Source organism: Theobroma cacao, chromosome 3 (genome assembly GCF_053813885.1).
Source record: "Theobroma cacao isolate CCN51 chromosome 3, ASM5381388v1, whole genome shotgun sequence".
NCBI lineage: Eukaryota > Viridiplantae > Streptophyta > Magnoliopsida > Malvales > Malvaceae > Theobroma > Theobroma cacao.
Window position 1 is genome coordinate 44,922,274 of NC_142641.1, and position 22,947 is coordinate 44,945,220.

General features: G+C 36.0%; 3 protein-coding genes across 5 annotated transcripts; all 3 read right to left on the reverse strand.

Annotated features, from left to right (window-relative positions):
* Window positions 1-1,501: 1,501 nt before the first annotated feature.
* LOC18606595 (endoglucanase-like) lies at window positions 1,502-4,527 on the reverse strand. The gene is given in 9 exon segments (XM_007040295.3): window positions 1,502-1,921; window positions 1,924-2,250; window positions 2,327-2,493; window positions 2,586-2,694; window positions 2,780-2,932; window positions 3,025-3,102; window positions 3,184-3,384; window positions 3,772-3,984; window positions 4,210-4,527. Coding segments are annotated over 9 exon segments (1,512 nt in total). The 5' UTR covers window positions 4,447-4,527; the 3' UTR covers window positions 1,502-1,894.
* Window positions 4,528-5,403: 876 nt separating this feature from the next.
* LOC18606596 (Transducin/WD40 repeat-like superfamily protein) lies at window positions 5,404-13,569 on the reverse strand. 2 transcript variants are annotated; one of them, XM_088804305.1, is made up of 10 exons: window positions 13,176-13,191; window positions 12,627-12,732; window positions 10,036-12,541; window positions 9,857-9,960; window positions 9,024-9,093; window positions 7,925-8,737; window positions 7,295-7,497; window positions 6,855-6,978; window positions 6,386-6,592; window positions 5,404-5,773 (listed from the first exon to the last, which is right to left on the reverse strand). In XM_088804305.1, exons 3-10 carry the CDS (start codon window positions 12,364-12,366, stop codon window positions 5,636-5,638), a joined length of 3,990 nt encoding a protein of 1,329 aa, XP_088660431.1. In that variant the 5' UTR covers window positions 12,367-12,541; window positions 12,627-12,732; window positions 13,176-13,191; the 3' UTR covers window positions 5,404-5,635. The 2 variants fall into 2 exon arrangements, with proteins under 2 accessions (XP_088660431.1, XP_017973227.2); XM_018117738.2 differs by having other exon boundaries at window positions 10,036-12,732; window positions 13,176-13,569.
* A 349-nt stretch (window positions 13,570-13,918) lies between these two features.
* LOC18606597 (RING/U-box superfamily protein) lies at window positions 13,919-21,511 on the reverse strand. Of its 2 annotated transcripts, none has more exons than XM_018117739.2 (16): window positions 21,095-21,511; window positions 20,380-20,452; window positions 20,095-20,160; window positions 19,441-19,506; window positions 19,068-19,150; window positions 18,371-18,422; window positions 18,224-18,295; window positions 17,959-18,026; window positions 17,812-17,860; window positions 17,623-17,707; window positions 17,440-17,541; window positions 17,269-17,320; window positions 16,596-16,647; window positions 15,914-16,030; window positions 14,972-15,835; window positions 13,919-14,841 (listed from the first exon to the last, which is right to left on the reverse strand). In XM_018117739.2, exons 1-16 carry the CDS (start codon window positions 21,268-21,270, stop codon window positions 14,062-14,064), a joined length of 2,757 nt encoding a protein of 918 aa, XP_017973228.2. In that variant the 5' UTR covers window positions 21,271-21,511; the 3' UTR covers window positions 13,919-14,061. The 2 variants fall into 2 exon arrangements, with proteins under 2 accessions (XP_017973228.2, XP_007040360.3); XM_007040298.3 differs by having other exon boundaries at window positions 17,269-17,323; window positions 21,095-21,509.
* Between the last annotated feature and the right edge of the window lie 1,436 nt (window positions 21,512-22,947).

Sequence of the window (22,947 nt, forward strand, 5' to 3'; positions counted from 1 at the left end):
TACATATATATATATATATATATATATATATATATATATATAAATCGGTGGAAGTATATTGTTGACAATAAATAAATTAATGGAGTTAATTACAACGAAAAACCAACCCAAGCAACCATTTAACTACTTGTATTTGAACTTGTTGTTTCTAACTTGTAAGGTTTGATTTAAATATCAATTTTCGTTCTTATATTTCATAAATTAATTACCAATTATGTCTAAAAGTTTAATTTGCATTGATTAAATCTTTAGTTACCCACATCATCAGCTAGACAGCTACTTCAGTATAAAACGAAATAAATATATATCCCTCCACTTTTTTTTTATGGTTTATTATATGAATATTCAATAACTAAGTGTTGTTGAAATATTAAATATTCAGGAACATAACATCAAATATTTATATATACTTTTTTATAATTTCAATTTGTAAAATCAATGACCTTAAAATATATAATTATTTTTTTTAAACTTCACACACACATATATAAATATATTATTTAATAACCTTAGATATACTATGTTAGTAACTTTCTATATATTATATAGTTACCTTTCGATACTTTATTAATAATTTTAATAAATATTCAATAACGGTACTAAATATCAAGTGATGTATAACTTTTTTTTAATAATCTCGATATGTAAAAATTAATAACCTTAAAATACATAATTATTTTTTTAACTTTCATCTATCAAACATATTTTTCAAGAACTTTCATGGATATTCGATAACGTAAAGTTACTAAAATATATAATTTTTAGGAATATTCAGCAACATAGGGTTACTAAAATATTATATACTTAGTTATTAGAACACCATATAGGTTTATAACTTATCCAATACCTTTAATCTTTCATGATCTTCATCTATTATTTAGTAATTACTATATTAGATGTATTTTGTTGGTAATTTTCATAGATATTTGGTAACTTCGGTTATCAAAAAAATAAATATAAAGTGATTAAACTATAAAACAGCCTTATAGTCTTTTTAATATGAAACACCTTGATATAAAGTGGTTGATATATAGAACCAAATATGTGGAAGATGGTATAATCTAGTCAAACAACAGTAAATGTATAGTAAATGTTGAATGTTAATAATCAATATTTTATTTTTAAGTTTTTAATAAAAACATTATAACAAAAAATATCAATATTTTTTTAAAAAAATAATTTTTTTTTCTAAAAGTTAATTTTCGGGAAACAAACACAGCTTTTATTGTCATTTTAATACTATTTATCCAATTTAGCTCAAGCCAACTTGCATTTCTTTGGAAATTAGGTGCGAATCCACCTAACTGTATTGGAAAACGACGGTCAAATATGTTAATACTAATATTAGTAGTAAAAAAACTATTTCTAAACCTCAAGCATGCTTTTATTATGTCATCCACAGTTTATAATTATATATTCTATGATCCTATCATTGGAATAGTGGAAATGATTGCTTTATAATGAAGTTATATTCTGCTACTGAGCAACTTTCCGTACAGAAGAAAACTGGAAAATCTCACTTGCGTGTACATATATGTGAAGTATTATACAATCGTTTAAGATAAATTGTTTAAGATCTTTAATAAATGATGATATTCTGGCATTATCCATGCAAGTAGTTTTATGATTTGATTTGTCAGAATTCAAGTTCTTCAGGCTTTGGCTATTGATCATCATCGGATACATCTGGCTTTGACTCTTCGATTTGTTGCTTAAGCTTCGGGTTGAACCAGTCAAAAGAGGACCAGAGAGATGCAGCATATATACTTATAATACTTTTATCCTTTATTAAATATTTTACAACCATGTAGATGGGGTATAGATATTCCCTGGAAGTTTTAAATTGGATGCAGTGCTGGTGAATTACATAGAGTCAATCGTACTTATGGTTCCATTAATCTGCAGCAGTTGCAGAGGCTGCTGCTTGCTTTCATCAAGGAAAGCAGCCACTGCGCCCACAAAAGCTGCATTAATGTAAGTTGTGGGTTCGGCATGAGAGTAATCTGATCTTCGGTCATTGTAATGGTCATTTGAATCAGGACCTCCAACGATGGCTCCAACATGTTGATTTGGATTTGGACTGTCAGAAGAATAATAACTCGAGTAGCCATCATTACAGCCCACCTTGCTCGGGCGAATGTGGATAGAAGGGATGGATGCGCCTCTATGGTGAAGCTGCATCGGATATTTGCTTCCGATTCCAACCATGTATGACATATTCATGGGGTTGTTTCCCAGGATGTAATTCACCTGCATCAATAAATTAATGAAACCCATTCTGGGTTTGATGTTATTTGTCTTGCATTAATTTAGATCATAAATATACCTGTAATTTTACAAATTCTCTGATTTGGGAAGCAGAGAAATGGGCAGAGCCACATTGGATTCCATCGATTTGAGACGCCTTTAAGGTTTTCACGTAGATAGATAGCAGCATGCAGGAGCTTGTAACATATTGTAGATTAGCACTATCTCTTATGTACAAAAGCCCACCTGAAAACAAACCAGAAAATCTGTTAAGCTCTGTGAGAACCATACCCTTCAAATGCATTGTGCAGAAAACTTAGTAATTTAGTTATTCATACCAGAAGTTGTTTTAATCTGTAAAGAGCTACTCCCTGGCATCAGGGCACATATAAATGATTCCACATCAGTCTTATATTTAGACAAATCCTTCTTCCCACCGTGGAATTCCTGAACTAAATTCTGTTAAAATCTTTATAAATAGGAGACATAGGATTGTACAGTGTTTTTGTTTTTGCTTTTTTTTTCACTATACCTTTGCTAGTAATGCCTGAGCTCCAGCAAATTTGTTGTCCCAACTAAACTCTGATACCTGCTGACTCCATCCTTGGTTGCTCAAAACATAGCTAAAGTACTTGTTATCTCCACTTGCCTTGTATAGCCAAGCTGCAGACCATAATAATTCGTCCTGACGAAAATTCGGAATGGGTAAGCTCAAATCGAACTAAAGTGATGACTAACATACTTATCAACATATCTACCTGAAGCTTAATGTTTTACCTGATATCCTGAGAAAGAGCAGTAGAAAGGGCAAGAATCTTTGTAAGATCCCCTATAATTGTCTGCAAATTCGAATAACTGTGAAGCAAAATGAATGAGATTAAATGCACAGGAGAGGTTGGTAGGTATAAAGGAACTAAATTTAACCAGCCCCTTAACTGATTTTGATTTGGTTAACAGCCTTCTAGAATAATTGGACTTAACCCCTTTGAAGACTAATGAAGCAGCAGAAAGGGCAGCAGCAGCCTCTGCTGCTGCTTCAGTGCCTGGTGAATCAGAAGTGATCTTGTAGAGCGTTCGAGGGGTGTCCATGTCTTCAGGACGCTCCCAACACTGGTGATCAGCATCTCCGTTCCCCACCTGTAAATGCAAATATATACCAATGATGTTCTAGCAATAAGCATCAAATAGTAAGAGACAAAACTTATTCTAATGGTAACCTTACAATTTCTATTCCTTTTCTATTTCGTTCTGGTTAATAATCTTTAATTGAATTAGACGTACGCATATTTGACAAGCAGGGCTGAGTTTGAGTTCTATGTAAGGTGTCTTTTACTTCTGTTGTAGTATGCTCTTACAACCAGTGTGGTTTCTGTATTGACTTGGCTGTAAGAGTCTTGGATGGCTTTGGCCAGGGCTTGTACCAAACTTTTTATTAATAAAATAACCAGATTGAATGAGAAAAAAAATTGAAAAAAAAAAAGGTAGTACTCTATGCATACTACTATACAAGAACCTGACACAAACCTGGGTATAAAGTGTGGTGGGTGAAGTGTGGGCTCGCAAAATAAAATCACTGCCCCAACGGATGGCGGAGCGGAGGCGGTTCAGCTGATTGGCCGAAGAGATTTCCTGCCGGAACTCAACAGCTGCCCAACTTAACAGGGTGACTGTAAAAGCCATAGGCCATCCGAACTTTACATTGTCGCCAGCATCATAGTAACCTCCTACTAGATTGACCTGCAAGAGAAAGCAAATCCGAAACCATAAAAATTATTTGTCAAGAATCGGAATTTAGCAGTCAGTGATATATACCAAGCATCACTGTTCTATTGTTTCTCCTGGGATAACCAAATCAGCATGAAGGTGAAAATAACAGCTAGTTAAATTTGTTGAAACATCAACACTAGTCTAGCTCAGTATATAACAATATATATTCCGAAGTTTTTAATTTGCCAGCCGTACTTTATCAGGTTCGCCATCAGTGAGTGCAGAGTCTCCCCTCCACTTCACTCTCTGTCTCGCCGGTAACTTTCCGGAACGTTGTCCTTCAAAGAACAAGACTGCTTTGTGAAGTGCATCCGTGTAGTCATAACCTGTGGCAGACAAACCCGAGTCCTCCACGGCTAGTCCATTGTGACGACTAGCCATGGCCAAGATGCTGCCCAAGACCAAACCCCACACTATTTCACCAGACCTCATCGTGACTTATAATTGCATGACCGTTGGTTTGGTCTAATTGGTTATTTATAGACCCTTTTCAGTGGTGACCCTGATGCCCCTCATTGAATAGAACGAGTAATAATATTTTTCATGGCTGTTGGTTAATTACAAAAGAAAAACAGGGAAGTTTTAGTCATCAGTTGCTTCTCCTTTTTTTAAAAGGAAAATTAGAAGAGATTTTGTTACTGTAATTCAATTACAAAATATCAAGGAATAATCCAACTCCATTCCCAAAATTAATATTGGTAAAATTGAAGTTAATTGGATCATAAGATTGAGGATGATGACATGGAAGAATGGAGGACTGGAGGTGGCGTGAGGGGAATAAACTGCATGTAGTAAAGTCAGTAAGTTGAGTCACAAAACTGTACTAATTATGAGAGTAAGAATAAGAGATAGTTGCACCCACTCCTCAACGTCATTTGCTACCATCATTCCCTTCTTATATATATGTATACATGGTAATATATATCCTTCCAAATGAAATGTAATCCAAAGCATTCATTTTCTCATTGCTTCTTATATATATATATGATGATGATGATGATGATGATGATGATGATGGGCATGTTGAACACTTTAATTTTATTTGTGAAGTTTAAGAAATATTTATTTATAAATTTTGTTTTGAAACTATATTTAACATAATTAGAACACATGTGAACTTGATTTTGTTTGTCAGAAATTGAAGTTAAAAAAAAAGAAAAGAAAAGATGTTCAATACATTAATCGAACCAAATGAAATTTGTATGGTAAAATGTATAATTATAAAGTGTATTTTGATGGAAAAGAAAGAAAGTTATCATATACAAAAGCTATGGTTTGCTTTTAACTATCAAGAGAAGAGTGCCTGGGCTGGAGGGAAACGGCCGGAGAGAATTAACATTCTCAAAACAAGGAGCAAGATTGTGCTTAATTAAAATATGCAAAAGCCAATTGAACACAATGAACACATATATGACTTCTTATTAATTCAGCAGTCTATATGTTATCAACAATACATACATGATCTCCTCACCAAAATTGATTGTATTAACCTAAAATATAATAACGCATTCAAGGGCTACCTGAATATACATGGTCCAACCTCATCTACCAGACAACATAGAATGTATCCAATGCAGGACTGCTCAGGTTTTCAAGGAAGATATTTCTTGCAGTTGCCTGACTATAATGGGAAACTGGCTATCTCAAGGCCATGTCTTGTAAGCAGTACTTTACGTTGGCCAATCCATTCGAGCCGGTAAGAAAGGTCAAGGTTATGACTCAAGAGTTTTAATTTGTCTGTATAACTCCTAACAGTCTCCTGCAGAAAAGAAATTGCAAAAGGTGTTATGGTTTTGAAGGAGCAATCTTGAAAGCTACCTTCTGCTATTATAGTTACATATAGATGCATCCAGTAAGAAATTGCAATGAACCCTATACAGGTAAATGGAGTGTGGAGTCTATCACGATCATTTCAGTTCCACCTCCCCCAAATGCACACCCACCAGCAGAAGAATTGGAACATAAAGACATACCATGTAATAATGAGCAGAAGAGTGTTTAATTAACCCTAATACACAAAGGAATAATCCCCTTTTCGCAAGAAATAATCTTCAGCTTCATTAATTGGAAACATCTTGAAAGAAACAACTCGAGGACCCCCAAATATCACACAATACTCTTCTTTAGTGTTCATCATGATAGGGTTTTCCTTATATCACATTTCCTTCATCCTTATTTTATTTTTCATATTTGTACTTCACAATATATTTCAAAAGCAGAATTCCGTCTTCACCAGTATCCAACAGGTCCTTATATGAAGCATTTAAATTAAATGAATGAAAGGTAATTAATAATGGATGCAGTCCAGATACTACTCGACAAAAAGCTGATATTCATCACAATAATGCTACTAACGGGGACAAAAGATTACCTGTGCATTGGCCTCTCTATCATGTCCCAATATGCTTCCCATTATGCTAGATCTTGAAGTGTTAGGTGAGAATCCCTCTCCTGGAGGAACAAATATCACTTTGGTGCACTGGACAGGTACAAGATTCCGGCTCAGTCTCTCCCACCAGACGGATCCCAAAGACCACCATCTGATCATCAACCCATGTTCAGAGAAAGCTACCAACCCCTGCAAATAGTAGGATATGTAAATAGTCGTAAAAAGAGACACATCAACACATCGGAGTTCACCCTCTCAAAATGATAATAAAAAATAATGTAGAGAAGTAAAAGGAGAAGTGTGACAGCATGGAAATATTTGGAACATATTTATAAAGCAATGGAGGCATAAAAAATGATTTTAAGAAGACAAGAAGGAAACAATGGCATTAGTAACCAGTGCAAGAATCGGAATATCTGGTTCAGGGGGCCAATAGACTAATTAGATATACCTCTCCATCTGAGGAAAAGCTCAGAGCTGATATCACAGTAGTCACTGACGTTTCTGGGCCTCCCAAAAGCAAACTTGGAAGTCCAGGAGGTCCACTTGCATCCAAAACTTTGATTTTTGTCACACTACAGAGAGAAACAAAAGTACAGCAGATTGAAACTATTGTTAACTTCCTAGTCATTCCTCATAGAAGTTAATGAAAGCTATTAGGATCAAAGAACATGAAGCTATGAAGACAATAGAAAGAAAGTAATTGAAGAACAATGAACCAACAAAAAGAATAACGAAGAACAAGACATTATTGTCACATAACCCTCAGGAAAACTACAGGCAAAATTCCTCACTAATAATTTTCCATATTTGACAGAGAAACTGATGTTTCAGGATTCCATTTTTGCCTATAATGAAACACAAAACTGATCTGTATTTGATGTTGATTACCTTTGCATGTCATATACCCGAATAGTAGCACTGTTAATCTCCCCAATAGGGTCACCAAAAGCCAATTTGGTTGAGCTTTCATTCATGGCTACCATTGGAAATACACGTATAACTTCCCTTAATGCTGTCATTGAACATTGAAGGCAAGTTTTGCGCATGACTGAGTTGCCAGGGTCCATAGTTTGTAGGATGAACTTAACCACCTGCAAATCTGTCCAATGTCAGAAAAATTCATGCTAACATTTCAAGCACAATAGTTCTGCAAAGTCTAATTCACTATCTTAGAAAGTAACCAGGATTCTGGACACCTAAATATAGTAACACGTAAACTCGAAGTGATTCAGACTTCTGTGAGCAGGAAATACATGTCGACAGCCCATTAAAAAATATAAATTCATCAGAAAAATGCAAAATGCAGAAAAATGCACATGACAGCAAATAACCTATTTTTTGTGGAAATACCATTGGAAATAAGACTATAAAATGGTGAAATATATCAACCTAGATATGCATCACAAAACTGATCTACTGAAATTTCTTTTGTTTTCCATGTATTTAAGACTTGATCTATTTTCAAATTAAAGTGAAGATACTAATATGTGTTACTCACTTGGAACAAGATATACCAACCTTATCAAGGTATTGAACCAAGTTTCTTGGAGAACCACGCACAACCCTGATGAGAGTTGTGAGTGATACCAGGTGGACAGGTGAATCGGATGCAGTAGACCAGATTTGGCTTTCTATTACAGTTAAAAACCCCAGAATATCAGCCATTGCTAGACTTGGAAGAAGAGTCCCAACTAAGGTCTCGCGGATGGATACTGATACAGCTGGATTTTCACCAGCCAAGTTGGCTGATGGGCCACTTACACACTCAATCTGAAAGAATATGTCACTAATCAAACGAGGTATTTCAGAGCCAATGCATGCCTTCCATGTACTCTCCATGCCTTCTGCAAGGAGCTCTGCTGCAGTGGAGCTATATTTTTCATTCATTGCCATTACCAACTTCACCAGTGGTTGAACAACTAATGTGGCAAGACTTGGCTTCACAAGGCTAGGGTACCATATTACCAATGCCGCAGCAACAATGATGTGAGATGTCATTGCATCTTGACTTGTTCCCCCAACACAAGAAATCCAATCTTGCATTTCATAAGATTCTAGCCATGCAAGCAGTTTAGCTTCCTCAACCTGAGAAGTTCCTTGTGTTTCCAACAAACATTCAGAACTCAATCCAACCATGGGTGTTCCTCCATTTCTTGAAACTTCATGTTCAATTTCTTCAATTCCAGTCAGTGACCTCACATGTTTTGCATGCTGAGTTGCTTGTTGACCACACAGAGGGGATGGAATAGCTCGTGAAGCAGCACAATGAAATAAAGACCGTGCTGCCATACGTACATGTTCACTTTCATCTTGCCAAAAACTCACCAAAAGCTGTAAAGCAAATTTAGACAGACTGAGCATAAACAAGGTGTTGACTAAGACAATAAATTAATAAATAAACAAGAAACCTAATCAACTATATCACCAACATAACCAACAACCTTCTGCTCTCAAGGAAACCATTAAAGGCACACAGAAGATATAATTATGAAATGCTCACAAGATACAAAGAAGAAGGCACAAACAATGAAGGCGTCAACAATTATAAATTATTACACATAGTTTTTAGTTCAGAACCAGAGATTCAAAACACCTAGTTATCAGCACGAAATGGGACCTGGAGTGAAGGCGGCTTTATATCAGGAAATTTGTCAGCGAAATTCCTAGTATAGAATGCTGCTAAGGCACTGCAAACAATTACCAATAGAAGCAAAATCGTTAAGTAATGCCAATAAATGCAAATGGCTGGTAACAAAAATAAAATACATAGGGAACACTATTTCACAGGCTGGAATAATAATGTATCAATCAAAATGTCTCATTGTTAAACTTGTAGAGGAAAAATACATACTTAAGAAATATATAGCATTAACACAATGCACAGCATAAAAACATAATGCTGGCATAATCAGAAGACATGCATCCATGTCATCATGTCATGGAAGATGACTCCTATGGTCAGTCCTACCTTCAAGATTAGCCAGCATAAAGATAACTTAAAGAGGTGAAACTTATATTCCATTTAACATAATTTTCCAAGATATTATGAGCATAAAATAATTATCATTTCACAGATAATGCATGCACAGGATAACTATTCACTTAAACAGAATGCTATCCTGGACTGATAAAAAGGTAAAATCCACTTCAACCAATATGTCCTTAGGTATGGCCAACGACATCAAAAAATTATCTGTGAATCATAACATCATATATCTACTAAAAATTTGAATTTTGACATGTTACTTTGTTTTGTTAACAACTGTTTACACAGTGATTAAAAGAAAAAGGCTTCATTTCTGCAAATTAGCTAACAGAAACAATAAAAGGTAAAAAAGGAGACAACAAACATTTTGACTGCACAAAGTAAATAGAGAATAATCAGTGTACAAATAAGTAATAGAAGTAGATTGATGCTGTGCACTGCTTTTGGTGGAACAACTTTGATACCTGCTGGCACCTGAACTTGAGTGAGACAAGCTAATCATGTGTTGGGCAAGTGAAACCATTGTTAGTGACCTAATTGCACAAAATTCTGACGAAGATTTCCAAAGCTGAAATGTTAATTAACAACTCAGGAGCGGTTGGAATAAGTCAAATCCAATATCAATACAATTCCTTCAAAATACCTCAAGACTTGCAGTAAACCCAGGAAATGTCAGTGTCAAAGACCCTTTATCACCTTGCAAACCAGTAGATACTATAAACTCATTTGGTCTCTTCAGCTTCATCTCAGTTATTAATAACTCATCAAGCCCACAATCCACATCCCATAAATGCAAAAAGGACAAGCTAAATCGAACTAGATATTCTTCAAGTGACTTGACCCAGTCATGCTGTTCTACGGTATCGGTTGAACTCTGATCATTAACAAAGCCATCATCAGAATTCATTTGATGGGGACTTAATGTCTCACTTCCCTGCTCCTTTGTATAGCCATTCTCTTGCTTATTACCATCCTTTGCTACAGACTCATGCTTCTGATAAGGATTTATCAATGCTGCAAGATCAAAGCTCAGGGTGGCAATTCCAGGATATGGGCAAAAGCATTTGAAGGGTTGCTTTCTGGTTTGAAAAACAAATGGAGTGATTGGGATTGCCTTTCCATGATTCACTTTACTAATATTTGCCTGTGATGTACTAGGCCCAGTCATTTTAGACAAACTGGCCCCACTTTCAGAATTATTTAAATTGTATTGAGATAAGTTCCCATCTTCATGTATTGGAAGAAGTAATGAGGAAACTGAGGTATTTCCACTCAGCAAAGAACCAGAAATGGAAGTCATACTAATTTCTTTGCAGAAATTTTCAAACATTGAATGAGAAGCAGTCCCACGAAGGACCCGCTCTCTAGCACCGGTCTTCACATCCCATATGTATAGAACATCAGTGGCATCAGAAATTCTGGAATGGTCCCGGCAGAGACATGCAATATAACCTCTTGCACCATCCCAAACAACTTTTGCAGGATAGTTAGGATGTCCAGGAAACATTCTCTCCACTCTTAAAGTTTCAAGAGAAGTAAGAGCAACACAAGAGTCCTCTCCAACAGAGAGAAAGCAATCACTCCAAGGGCGTTCAGTCCGAGCAGGGGGGAGAATGATTTGGCGCACTGGACCTACATGTTGGTGCATCACTGTAATGAGATTACCAGAATCAAGATCCCATATACGAATCGTGCAATCCATGCTTCCAGAAACTAAAACCTGACTAAAACTCCATCCTTTGGCAGCACCTACCATCCGATGTGCTGCCAGACATAGTATAGCACCCATGTGCCCGGAAAAGCTTTGTCTGGATATATGCGAGTCTACCTCAAGGCATGAACTTACAGTAGGAGAATCAAGCCCCCGAAACAAACTAAACCACACAACTTCAATTTCACCACTAAAGAAGCCATATACAATCGCTGAAGGAGCATAAAGATTTTCAGAAATAACCATGGAGGAAGATACAATCCGTCCCTTAGGGACAGAATAATAACAACTATCATCTGCACGTATGCTATTCACAGTTTCTGAGCAGGAAACAGAGCTTTGAATAGATGTTAATTTGGTCTTGCATCCACCCAGAGTCTCATTTTTGTGATCCAAACTAGCACCTGAAATCCAGCCAAGAGAAGAAATACTGTCTCCAAGCATTGTGCATTCTTGGCAGAGGTTGCCATGATCATCATGTTTCTGATGAAGTGACCAGATTGTAACACGTGGTCTCCACTGGAATGGGTCTTCAACAACGCAGCAAACAGATTCAATGCGAAGAAGAATTTGGCTCAAATGGACAAAAGAAAATGACATCCTTGCATCAAGGGGATAAGAAGCAGCAGGGATTTCACAAAGAGGCTGAGAATTAAATGTGTTATTTAAATAAGATATTGTGTACACAACTGCAGATCCTTTATTACTCCACACTAAAAAGTTTTCATATTCATAGGCTTCACCAGTACTTTGTGCATTCTCAGAATTGTTACTTTCAAGAAACATGGCCCCTACAACATGTGATGGACCCAAATCGCCTTCAATGCAAAGGACATTGTTCATGAAAAAAATCACTCCTATTTTAATAGCATTCCCCAACTGCCTAAATATAGAGCGATCTTTCAACACAGTAGCAACAATATTCCTACATGTTGCAATTGACACAACTTGTCCAGCCTCAACTAGGCCATCTTCGCATGTCTCAATTTCCTGCGGAAAAGAATTTCTTTGTGACCCACTCTCTTGCTCACCGCCTTGATGAGAGTCCTTTGATAAAGGCACCAAATGTAGCCTACCAAGGGAGTCGGCCATAAGTGAAAAATGTTTTTCTCCATCATCAAATGAAGAAAAAACATTCATAAACTTCAAAGGCCCATTGGACAGATTCCCATGAAAAACAGTTTGTATAATGGTAAGAGTATATGTATCAACAATAACAACAGTACACTTGGAAGGCTTCCTGTTCTGAGATTCTTTATCCATTGAAATTTCACCCCCTTCAGCAGATTCTATCAAATGATGGTCAGATAAATGGCCAGCATCAAGAAAACAACAGCCCACACAAGCATATCTTGGATTCCAGGGCAACGTACGAATAATGGATGGGGTGCCCACCCACGGAGGCAGCTTTCTTCTACGCCTGCAGTGGCCACTACTTCTGCTCCAGACGCACAACATACTGTCAGTGCAAGCACTTATTAAGGCACCATCATGTTCAAAGCTAGAGTATAAAGCAACATTACTTGAATAATCTGTATTTTGTTCTCCTGATACTACAATGGGACAACAAATGCCGAGATCAGCTATGGGTGCAGCATGACCACACAACATAGCAATCGGTTTAATTTCCTGAAAATGATACAAATTTCAACTATCAGTCAGTAAAATCAACAATCTGAACCGCAACCTAACAAAACCCGGACTTACTACCGAGAAAATATGTGAATGAATGCATCACATTTTATTTTAAAATATAAAATCAAAAACAAAAATTTAAACAAAGAAAAAGGTAACAAATAGACGCTCTCTGGTCATTCAACTGAATACAGAATATCTAAAGTTAATTTCTTTTCATTAATAAAAAACAGAAACGAAATTGGGATTTTTTATTTATATTCATTCTCATGATTTGAATAAGCATTGAAACAGAAACTTAGCTATTAATCACGGTTTAGTCCAAGTAAACAAAGCATTTGATCAAATTAAATGACAATTAATCAAAGCTATCTCTAAAAAGAATTTTGAACCAAATTCAATTATCAGAAATGAGAAAAGGAAAAGGAGTTGGTTACCGAGTGAGAGTCGGAATTGGAGAGGTTCCACCAGAGGATGGACCCATCGGATCCGCCGGTGTAGAGAGTGGGAGGGTGGTTGAGGGCGGCAGTGGCGGTGACTCGGTGAACCGGAGGTGTGCCTGACCATATACACGCCACGGATCGGCACTTCATGGCCCCGAGTTCGCTCGGGATGACTGAGTGAGTTAAGCGAGGTGGATTACCAAGTTGGCAAGTTCTGAGTTCTGACGAAGGGTCAAGAGGAGATAGAAGGGCTTGGTGGGCCGAAGCCGATTGGGGAAAAATGGTTGTGAAAAAATGCAACAGCCGACTGCAAATGAAGTTCTCAAATTCCTTTGCTCCGGCTGAACCTAGTGGGCTTATTGGGTTTCCATTGCAATTGGGCTAATGACTCCTAATTAAAACCTTTTAATAACACAAAGCATTAATTAAACAATCTGTCAAGATGTGATCCTTCCATTAAAGTTATCGAAATCTAAATTCCACTTTCTAAAACCATTCCCAAACAATGTGCAATTTTGGATTATAAATACTAATCGAAATCCCAGCTACCCAAAATCAGGTTCCCAAACTGACCAAATTTCAGATTCAAATTCCTAAGCTAAATTCGAGTTGAAACCATCTGGCAACTCTTGCACCCTATTCTAAACCGCAACAAATGTGCAGACATGACGAAATCAAGATAACAAAAGCTAAAATCAAGCCGATAAGGCTATCACTCCACACATGGCAAAACCAAGTACAGGAAAAACTGAATGAAACCACTTTACAACTGGGGAAGATTCTGTACAATAACCGTGTGATGCGCAAAATTGGACATAATTAATATTATATATACAGCATCATCATATTCATCATTTCTCTTTACAACACTACGTCAACGCTAATGCATGCCACTAGACCTATCAGGCAGAAAATTAGAACTACCATTCATGCCACCGATTTCAGTCATTGCATTATTTTGCATTTGCGGGACAGAGGCATTCCTGCTATTCACGAGAAGCGCCTGCAGGTGAGGTGAGACACTAGGCGGAGAGGTCAAATTTGTCTGTGGCCTTGCAGCTTGTGCTGACTGGGTGGGTTGAATCATTAACTGGCTAAGAGCTGCAGAATACGCTCGACCTGAGAGGCTTCCCCGCATTCGGCCCGTAGGTCGCCAATTCTGCTCTGATGCCAAGTCAGATGAGGTGTCAGCTCTTAAAGCTGCAGGTGCTAATCCTACCATGTTCAATCTCTGCTCCCCAGCTGAAGCCCTACTCCCATCAACAATTCCAGAATAAGAAGATGATGCTCTTGATGTTTGAGTTTGAACTGGCACCATTGGAGGCTGTCTAGTCATTTGGGTAGCTCTCTGGGTAGGAGTCCCAAATCTGGTAGGATTATTATTCACGTTGCTCGCTGTGTGGCCCAACCCAACTTGTGCAGCTACTTGTTGAGTCGGTGTCCGAAGTAGAGGTGACGGTGACCGAATCAGGCCCGGAGAAGGGCCCCTGGGTTGAGACAACCTCATATTCAGTTGTTGCTGCTGCTGTAGGTTCTGTTGTTCACCAAGATGCCCAGAAGATGCTCTGTACGAACCTGGGAGTTGACTTGAAGCTGCAACACCAGCAACTTGTTGAACTGACGGACCAGGAACAAATAATCGTTCTTGCTGATTCCAACTCTGCATTGAAAAGATTATCTCAAAAAATTAACATGAAATCCTAGAAAGAGACCATAAACAAGAGCAAACACATCATAACGATAACAACAATTGAATGATGATCAAATGAAGATTAAGCCATATCTGGCACCTGATGTGGATTTGCAGGGGATCTAGAAAACTGCGGTGGCCTCTCCACATCACCGGAGACTGTACTCAAACCATTCAAGGAAGGTGCCATGGACAGGTTGACCTGAGGAAGTGGGGAACCATTTGAGCTCAAAGTACTTAGACTATTTCTTGGTCTCTGTTGTTGTGTTGGTGTCTGAGATGTAGCTGGGAGGGCCTGAATTGCAACTGGGGTTCTGTTTATATGTCTGGGTATGTGCTGTAACCTTCCATATTCATGATTTGACGTCGAATTTATCAAATGTGACTGCTGTAACTGCAAATTACTCGCAGCAGAAAATTGATTTTGAATCCCTAGGGTTGTAAGATTAGCATTACCACGAGCCTCAGCTCGATTGGGTGCTGGAGAGATAGCATCAGAAAACACTGGTGATACTGTAAAATTTGGGGTAGACTCAGATATGCCACCAACTTGGGCATCTGTCCTAGCACTGGAGGCGCCAGACCCCTGACTAAGGTAAAATGCAGGCCAAAAATCATCCTCCATATGAGAAGCAACATTTTGATTAACTCCAACTGTATTAGTCAATTCTGGTGTTGTGGTTAAATTTTGAGTAGCAGACTGACTTAGAAGATTAGCCACCGAAGGCTTCATGTCTTCAATTTCAATAGTTTCCATTGCATCCACCTCATTGTCATCCTCAGTAAGGTCCAAAACCATAGGAACAGCCTTAGCAGATTCTGGCTGCTCAGACCCATCTTTCTGGCAAAGAAGGATCTTATCATGCAACTCATCTACGTTGTCATCATTTTCCAACACAGCTTTCCATGATCCATCTGAAGAGATAATCACATCAGAGACATCCTCTGCCACCTCTTTCAGCACCTGAGGACAAACCATACATTTAATAGAAATCAAACAAGAAGATATCAGAAAGGCAAACATAACTCGTAAGCAACTTGCCTTAACCATATTTTGATCAATACGGATGTCAGTGTAGCATACATGCTGGTTGCAATGCGGGCAGCGCCAGGATGGTCTTCTAGAGTTTATGTCAACATAGTTATTAAAATCAAAGCACTACAGCAAATAAAAATCAAAGAAGAAATATAAACATCAGGAACTAGAAGAGACAGATTCGCGTGTGAAAGCAGCATGATATTACAAGTAAGAAAACATTCCATGAATTACTCACTTGTGTATCAAATTCATCTATTATAGAAACGTAGAAATCCTGTGAGTTCCTTCTCAAAAAAAAATCTTGCCAAATTTCTGACCCAAGATTACAATACCAATTTCATATTGCAAGTATAGATTTTGAATCAGGCTTTTCAAAATGCAATCAAAAAATCTTAAAACCATCCATCTATAATGATAAAAGTTTTAGAGGAACTAAACCATCTATGCAAACAGAACCTCAGAAACATTGCAGAACCCATACCCCGTGTCAAAGCACATAATGCACCAACTATAATGATAAAAGTTGGCACATAAAGGAATCAAAGCAAAAGTTTTAGAGAAATTAACATTCACCACAAGGGATTCAGCACTTACTGACACAATAATGTAAGTTAAGGCAAGTACTGTTTTCCTTCAATAGGTATGACATCTTGATTAATGTGAAAACACCTTAAGAAACACTCACCTGTAGGTGCTTACATGCATGCCCTTTGACAGGAGTTTTGATGCGTATTCGGCTGTGGAAGTCAAGAGAGAGTCAATCAACAGAACTTCAAAACATAAATGGAAGTATAATGTCAAGATGAACTAGAAACTCTTAGTCGTCAAGAAAAATAAATGTCATAAACCATTTATAAGACATTGAAAAACTCAAGAATAAAATATTGCAAAGCACTCAAAAAATAATATTAGAACATTAGAATAAAACAGAATAAAGAAGAAAGAATAAAACTGATTAATTGAATGCATTGTCTACTCAAAATTTCAGGAGCACAGAAAAATGGTACGATATAATTACGTGAATGCAAAATAAAGGCAGAAGACATGTGACAAGCCTCATTTCAAGTGTGTTCTAATTTTACATAAAACAGGGCATTAGTCAAAAGTCATGTGCACCTGTTAACCCTTGCCTTTATATTGTTTATATTTGCAAAAAATAATACCATGTAATAAAAAAATAACATTAAGGGCGTGTTGTGATAAATTTGCATATTGTGTGCTAATGTTTCTACAATTACAGTTATAATCAATAATCCAATTATAAAAATTTTAATTTGAAATAATGCTTGAGTAATATTATTCATATGCAATTGCATGAAGAGAAAATCTAGCATGACAAAAAAAGTATCATGGCATACCTTATGGGACACTTGAGTGATATCCTTGATGGCCCTTCAATTATATCAGAATCTTCTATACGAAAAGAAAAGAGCAAAAATTAACAACAATTTGGAACTCCATATAATAGGATGAGATCATCATCAGGATAAACAGAATATTTCTTCACTATTATTTATCTTCATGCATACCTGAATCTGGCGCAACATCACCAGACTGAACATAATCAGATAGCACAGAAGTGTCAGGTGATGACTCCATACTCATGAAGGCAACCACTATGATGTAATGACCTTTTTCAATAATTAGTCTGTCAGTGAGCTCATGAAATAAAATTAGGATGTTTAGACAAAAAAGACATGTTCATGTCATACCCCAAAACTGGCCCACGGCTTGGAGAAGATTTGTCCCATATTTCAACATTGCAGTCACATTTGTTGGCATCTGAGGTCCAGTGTCCTAATAAAGGAAATAGAGGAGTAATACGTTGATTACACAATTTGCATCATATGCAGTCTTACACATAAATAATAAATAAATAAAATAATCAACTCGAAACAAACCATTAAAACATTGGTTCTTCTGTCCACTCCCTTTCCATTTAAAAGAAAGCTGCATAAATTAAAAAACCAAATAGTGATCAGAAAAGATCTAACATGACCTGTGACACATTAAACAAAGAGAAAAAGTAAAAGACAAATGATTCATACTTCACTTGTTGTGGACTTATAATACAAGCAGATGTCTCTATGTTATCTTTTTGAGCTACAAATAACCTCTGCAAGAGAAACAGAAGAAAGTAATACAAATTGAGATGCAAGACAATTTCCATGCAATCAAAGGAAAAGAACTGAAGCAACAACAAACACTGAAAACGGCAAAACAATAACTGGCTGTATCCAAGGAACCCTTTTCTTTCAAAGTATTATTCCTTAATACAAAACTCAATATTTAAACCAAAAAAGAAGTGCTTACAATTTTCTCAAGAGGAGAATGTTTTGCATTCTTCGATATATGGAAATCAATCACAAGTGCACCATATCCAGGCTACAATGCAAAAGATCAATATTAACACATGCTCACATGAGTATAACAATAGATCTAAATTATAAAAGAAACTACCTTAGCTTCAAGAGAAGCGAGTATCTGCCCCATCTTCATCAATGGATAGAACCTGAAAATAAGGGCGAAGAATTTTCATATTATTCATTAGCATTAGCAGCAAAAGTATAACATTTCAGCATCCAAATGTAAAGAGGTATTTTTAAAACAAGTGCAACAATCAAGACATAAAACTGTATGAGATTGACAACCTGACACTTCTTTACCTCAAATTTGTGCACATATTTATACACAAACATACATGCATATATGTGAAGAGATATTTAAACACATATAGATTCAACAGATAACAATGACGCACCATTATTGTATAACTACTAAAATAATGCTGGCACCTGACATGCTCATGGTAATGAGAAGGGAGAGGATGAAAAAACCGAATAGAAAATGTGGGTTTCAGGAAATAACATGTCAGCATCAATAATTGATATCTGACTCGAATTTTTGAAGTATGTGATAAACTGGCATTTCAAAATCAAAAGGCATATCTCCATTATCTTGCTTGGACAGGAATAAATAAAATAAAATAAAAAACCAATTATGGCAAAAACTAGAGTTTGACATTAATATAATTTCTCTGTGATGTCCCAGCTAGAAGTCCAACATCTTTTGGCAAGTATCATTTTGAACAAAAGATTAAACATGGAAATGGAAACATCATTGTTTCAAATAAAACTAAATAGATAAAAGCCTCTACCTTGACATAATTGCCAAAACAGTTGAAATTGAATCATTCAGTCCATTTTTAATATCTCCTGAGCTGCAAAAGCAACTGCCCACCTAGATATACAGAGAAACTACAATTAGCAACAAAAAAGGTTGCACATCAATTAAGGGAGTCTAATGTAGTTGGTATCCACTATCTTTTTAAAGCAGTCGTTATGCAGGCAAAGGTCAGAGGATCAAACCTCTACAATGGCACAGGCCTCAGAGCATTAACAAGGTCTCACATGCCAAATTTAGAAAACTAAGAAGGGTGTGTGTGTGTGTGTGTGTGTGTGTGTGTGTGTGAGAGAGAGAGAGAGAGAGAGAGAGAGAGAGAGAAGAAAGGCATTATTTAGGAATCAAACCTCATTGGCAAGAGTAAAAAGTTCTTGACTCTCTTTATCCGAAAACCAGCTCATCTTACAGGCATTCTATCATGTACAAACAAAGTCATCAAGATGTTGATTATAAAAGCATATACTTCAGTTTTAAACACCTAATCATTAATAAATACTAATAGATGATTCAGCATTAAAAAATAAAAAGACATAATTAAGAGACATGGCAAAAACTATGAAAGGAAAAATTAAGTAAAATAATCTTCCACTAAACCATAGATACTATATTCACACACAGGAATGCAGGCACACACGCCTGAGCAATATAAAAGATAAACAGAAGTAAAATGAATTAGTTTGAACATCTTAATAGACTATGATACTTGACACACCAGAGTTCTGAGAAAGCGAAATTTATAACCAAACAAGTTATAAATCAAGCATGGTATCTTGTATTTGAAAAAAAAAAAAATCAAATACAGAGGATCAGTTCTAATATATCTTTTAGCCAAATATAATGGTCAATAACAACTATAAAAGGAATCAGCTTCAAGAATCAAAATAACAGCCAATGTGCAACACATGCACATATGTGAACCATTATTTAAGGTACTGCTGAAGATTCGACTGATGACATAACTAGCAACAAAGATCAATATAGATGAAAGTATTCAGAAGTACCTTTACTGATATCATCAACACCATAATAGCTGCTTGTAAGAAGAGGTCATTTCTGCGTTGGCAAATCTATAAAGCATAGAAAGTAGAAATAGATATGTAATATGCAGATTATTTGCATAGACAAAAATATAATATTATAAATTCCATGCATTAGCTGATATGGAAACAGTTATTATGAGATGAAAGGAGTATATTTAAAAAAAAAAAATTATTGCAAGTAAAAGAAGCAATACTTAATTAATAAGATTAGATGTTAACATCTAAAGAATGCAACAGAAACCGCACCTGTTTAAACAATGTAGGTAACTCTTGCACTTTGGCAGGAACCTCATTGTTTGCAATCGCAAAATCAATGCCTCTGTACATTTGAAAGCAAATACAGTCATATATTTATATATATTATGAAATAAAGAATAATAATAAGCTCGATTAGTGTTCAAGTGCACTCAAATAATATTGGACGATGTAACAAGAAGCAGAGACAAAAGTGAAAAACACCATGAACTCAAATACAAAGCTTATTCAAAACAAAATGGCAACAGCTTACACATGCAAAAGTAACTTCCATTTTCAAAATTTGAACACAATAAAAGCATTCACCGCTTAGAATTCTCCATATCACCACTCTTCTTGCAGAGTTGACAAACCCTAATGCGAAAACACACTCGCATGCACAAGCAAATATTAATTCACTCAATTAATCATCGAATCTTTTTTTCCAAACCTAAAGTACGTACATGGAAAATTAAAGCAAACTAAAGGGGAAAAAACAGAGCTAAAATAAGAATTTAATGTATTCTTACTGGCCATACTCGTTCAAAAAAAGGCGCAATTTCATAACCAAAATAGCTAAAACTCTACTCAAATTTCACTAAAAAATAGCACAAACAAAAACCTTCAAAAAAATAAAGTAAAATGAAGCAAAAGATGGCAATGTACAGATGTTGAGGAGCTTTTTATGGAACAACAGAAACGGAGATATATTATAAAAGAAAGGTGCCTGGCGAGAGAGAGGCAGAGGCTGAAGAACTCCGTGCTCTGAGGCTGTCCACCAGGCTGAGTGTGAGTAGCCAATCGCTCCGCCACTGCCGCCACTCGAAACGAATTCACTACTGACGCCGATAATGGTTGCCCCGGACCCAATTCCGACACCGTCGCCGCCGCTGGTGGAACCATCGTTATTTTTCCTTTCCCCCTATGATGTCGAGTAAAGAGGGAAAAACAATTAAGAATACGAAGTTTCGAGTAGAGACCCCTTTTTCTACAGTTTTTTGAATGAAATTTAATTTATTTCAGGGGATTTTGAATTTGTATCCTTTGTGGTTGGAAAATAGGGCACTGTTTGGCGTTAATTACCTAAATGCCGAAGCTGGATAGTTGGTAATTTAGGAGAAGATCCAGCCGGAAAGTCGGCGCTGTGCGTTCATGTCAAATGTAGCTTGCGTTGGAAGGAAACCGTTCGAAGTGGTTATAGGTTACACAGCTGGCAATTTAAACGTGGCAGTCTGTAAAAAAGTACGGGGTAAACTGTAAAAAAAAAATAAATTACAGTAGTAATAAGTTTGATCACGTGCAAATATAGCAAAAATACAACGATGAGTTTAAGATTATCTTTATGTTAAAACTTCTGTTTTCACCACCTTTGTGAATTAGACAACATCATCCAAGCTTGCAATTCCTTTTTTACTATTACTACACGTTTTAACAACCAAAATACTTTTATGTAATACTAATAGGTAAACCATACTCTTCCATTACCTTTTTGTAAAATATATATATATATATATATATATATATGCATATGATGATATTTATTTATTTATTTTTATCTTCTGTATAAATTTTAATTCCTTTTCATTAACTTATAAATATAAAACTTGAATCTTTAAATGACATTTTAATTTTTAAATATCATAATTTTTTATTTAAATGTCTTAAAATCATACATAAATAATCTTTGTTTTTATGGTATACCACAATAAATTAATATTAACTATTGAACTTGATTCACCTCAAAAAGAGTCATTGAAAACATTAATCATGTTTTTTTAAAACTAAAGTCGATATCTTTGATAGCTTTTCCATATTTTTAATATATGTAGATAAATGTGATTGTAATTTAAATAGCTCTATTTTTAATTTTTTTGTTTCTTGGGTATTCTTTTTTTACCAATGTTTTTTTCTTTGGGGTAAAAGTGATGGACTAATCAAACTCTTTGACCTTTTAATTATAGATTTTAAAAAATTCTGAAATTTAAAATCAATATGTTATAAAATTTTTATTGGATTTTAAATATATTTAGAGTATTATTAAAAAATCTAAATTTTAAAATCAATATATTTTAAATTCTAAGCATTTAAAAATTTAAACTTTAAAATTAATATATTATAAATAAATTATAGATAAATAAGATTGAGCTGGACCCAAATTATAGAAATTGGTTCTTCAAGGAGTCCGGTCCCCAACCCCTCTTCAAGCCCAACAGTCATAGGGTTTTGAAGCTGAAGAGCTCCGATATAAGAATCTTCGACCTGGAAGAGGACATTGCCGTGCTATCTGAATTGATCAATGGCGACCCTGGTGTGCTCCCAGCAAGGAACGTGGACAGCGAGACCTTGGCGAGAGGCTCTAGGAATGGTGCAAGAAAAGTGTTCACCACACCAAGCACAAAAACAAACAAGCAGCTGACTGGAAAGACGGCTTCTACAAGATTGAGTTGTCAGCATCCTAAGATCTTCTCCTGGCTGCCAACTATTTCGAGGTCAAGGTTCTGCTGGACGAAACATGCGAGAATGTTGCTGATATGATCAAACAAATGAGGCCGGATGAGCATCAATTTCACTCTTGTTAAC

What these genes read in the sequence shown, in the direction of transcription:
- LOC18606596 (XM_018117738.2), bottom strand. Translation starts at nt 13,331, where the DNA reads ATGAAGTGCCGATCCGTGGCGTGTATATGGTCAGGCACACCTCCGGTT. An exon ending in GCTTTTCCTCAGATGGAGAG is followed by an intron (nt 6,593 to 6,854) that starts GTATATCTAATT and finishes TACTATTTGCAG; the next exon opens with GGGTTGGTAGCTTTCTCTGA. An exon ending in ATAGAGAGGCCAATGCACAG is followed by an intron (nt 5,774 to 6,385) that starts GTAATCTTTTGT and finishes TCTTTTCTGCAG; the next exon opens with GAGACTGTTAGGAGTTATAC.
- LOC18606597 (XM_007040298.3), bottom strand. Translation starts at nt 21,270, where the DNA reads ATGGTTCCACCAGCGGCGGCGACGGTGTCGGAATTGGGTCCGGGGCAA. An exon ending in TGTTGATGATATCAGTAAAG is followed by an intron (nt 19,507 to 20,094) that starts GTACTTCTGAAT and finishes TGTACATGATAG; the next exon opens with AATGCCTGTAAGATGAGCTG. An exon ending in TGATGTTGCGCCAGATTCAG is followed by an intron (nt 17,324 to 17,439) that starts GTATGCATGAAG and finishes CTTTTCGTATAG; the next exon opens with AAGATTCTGATATAATTGAA.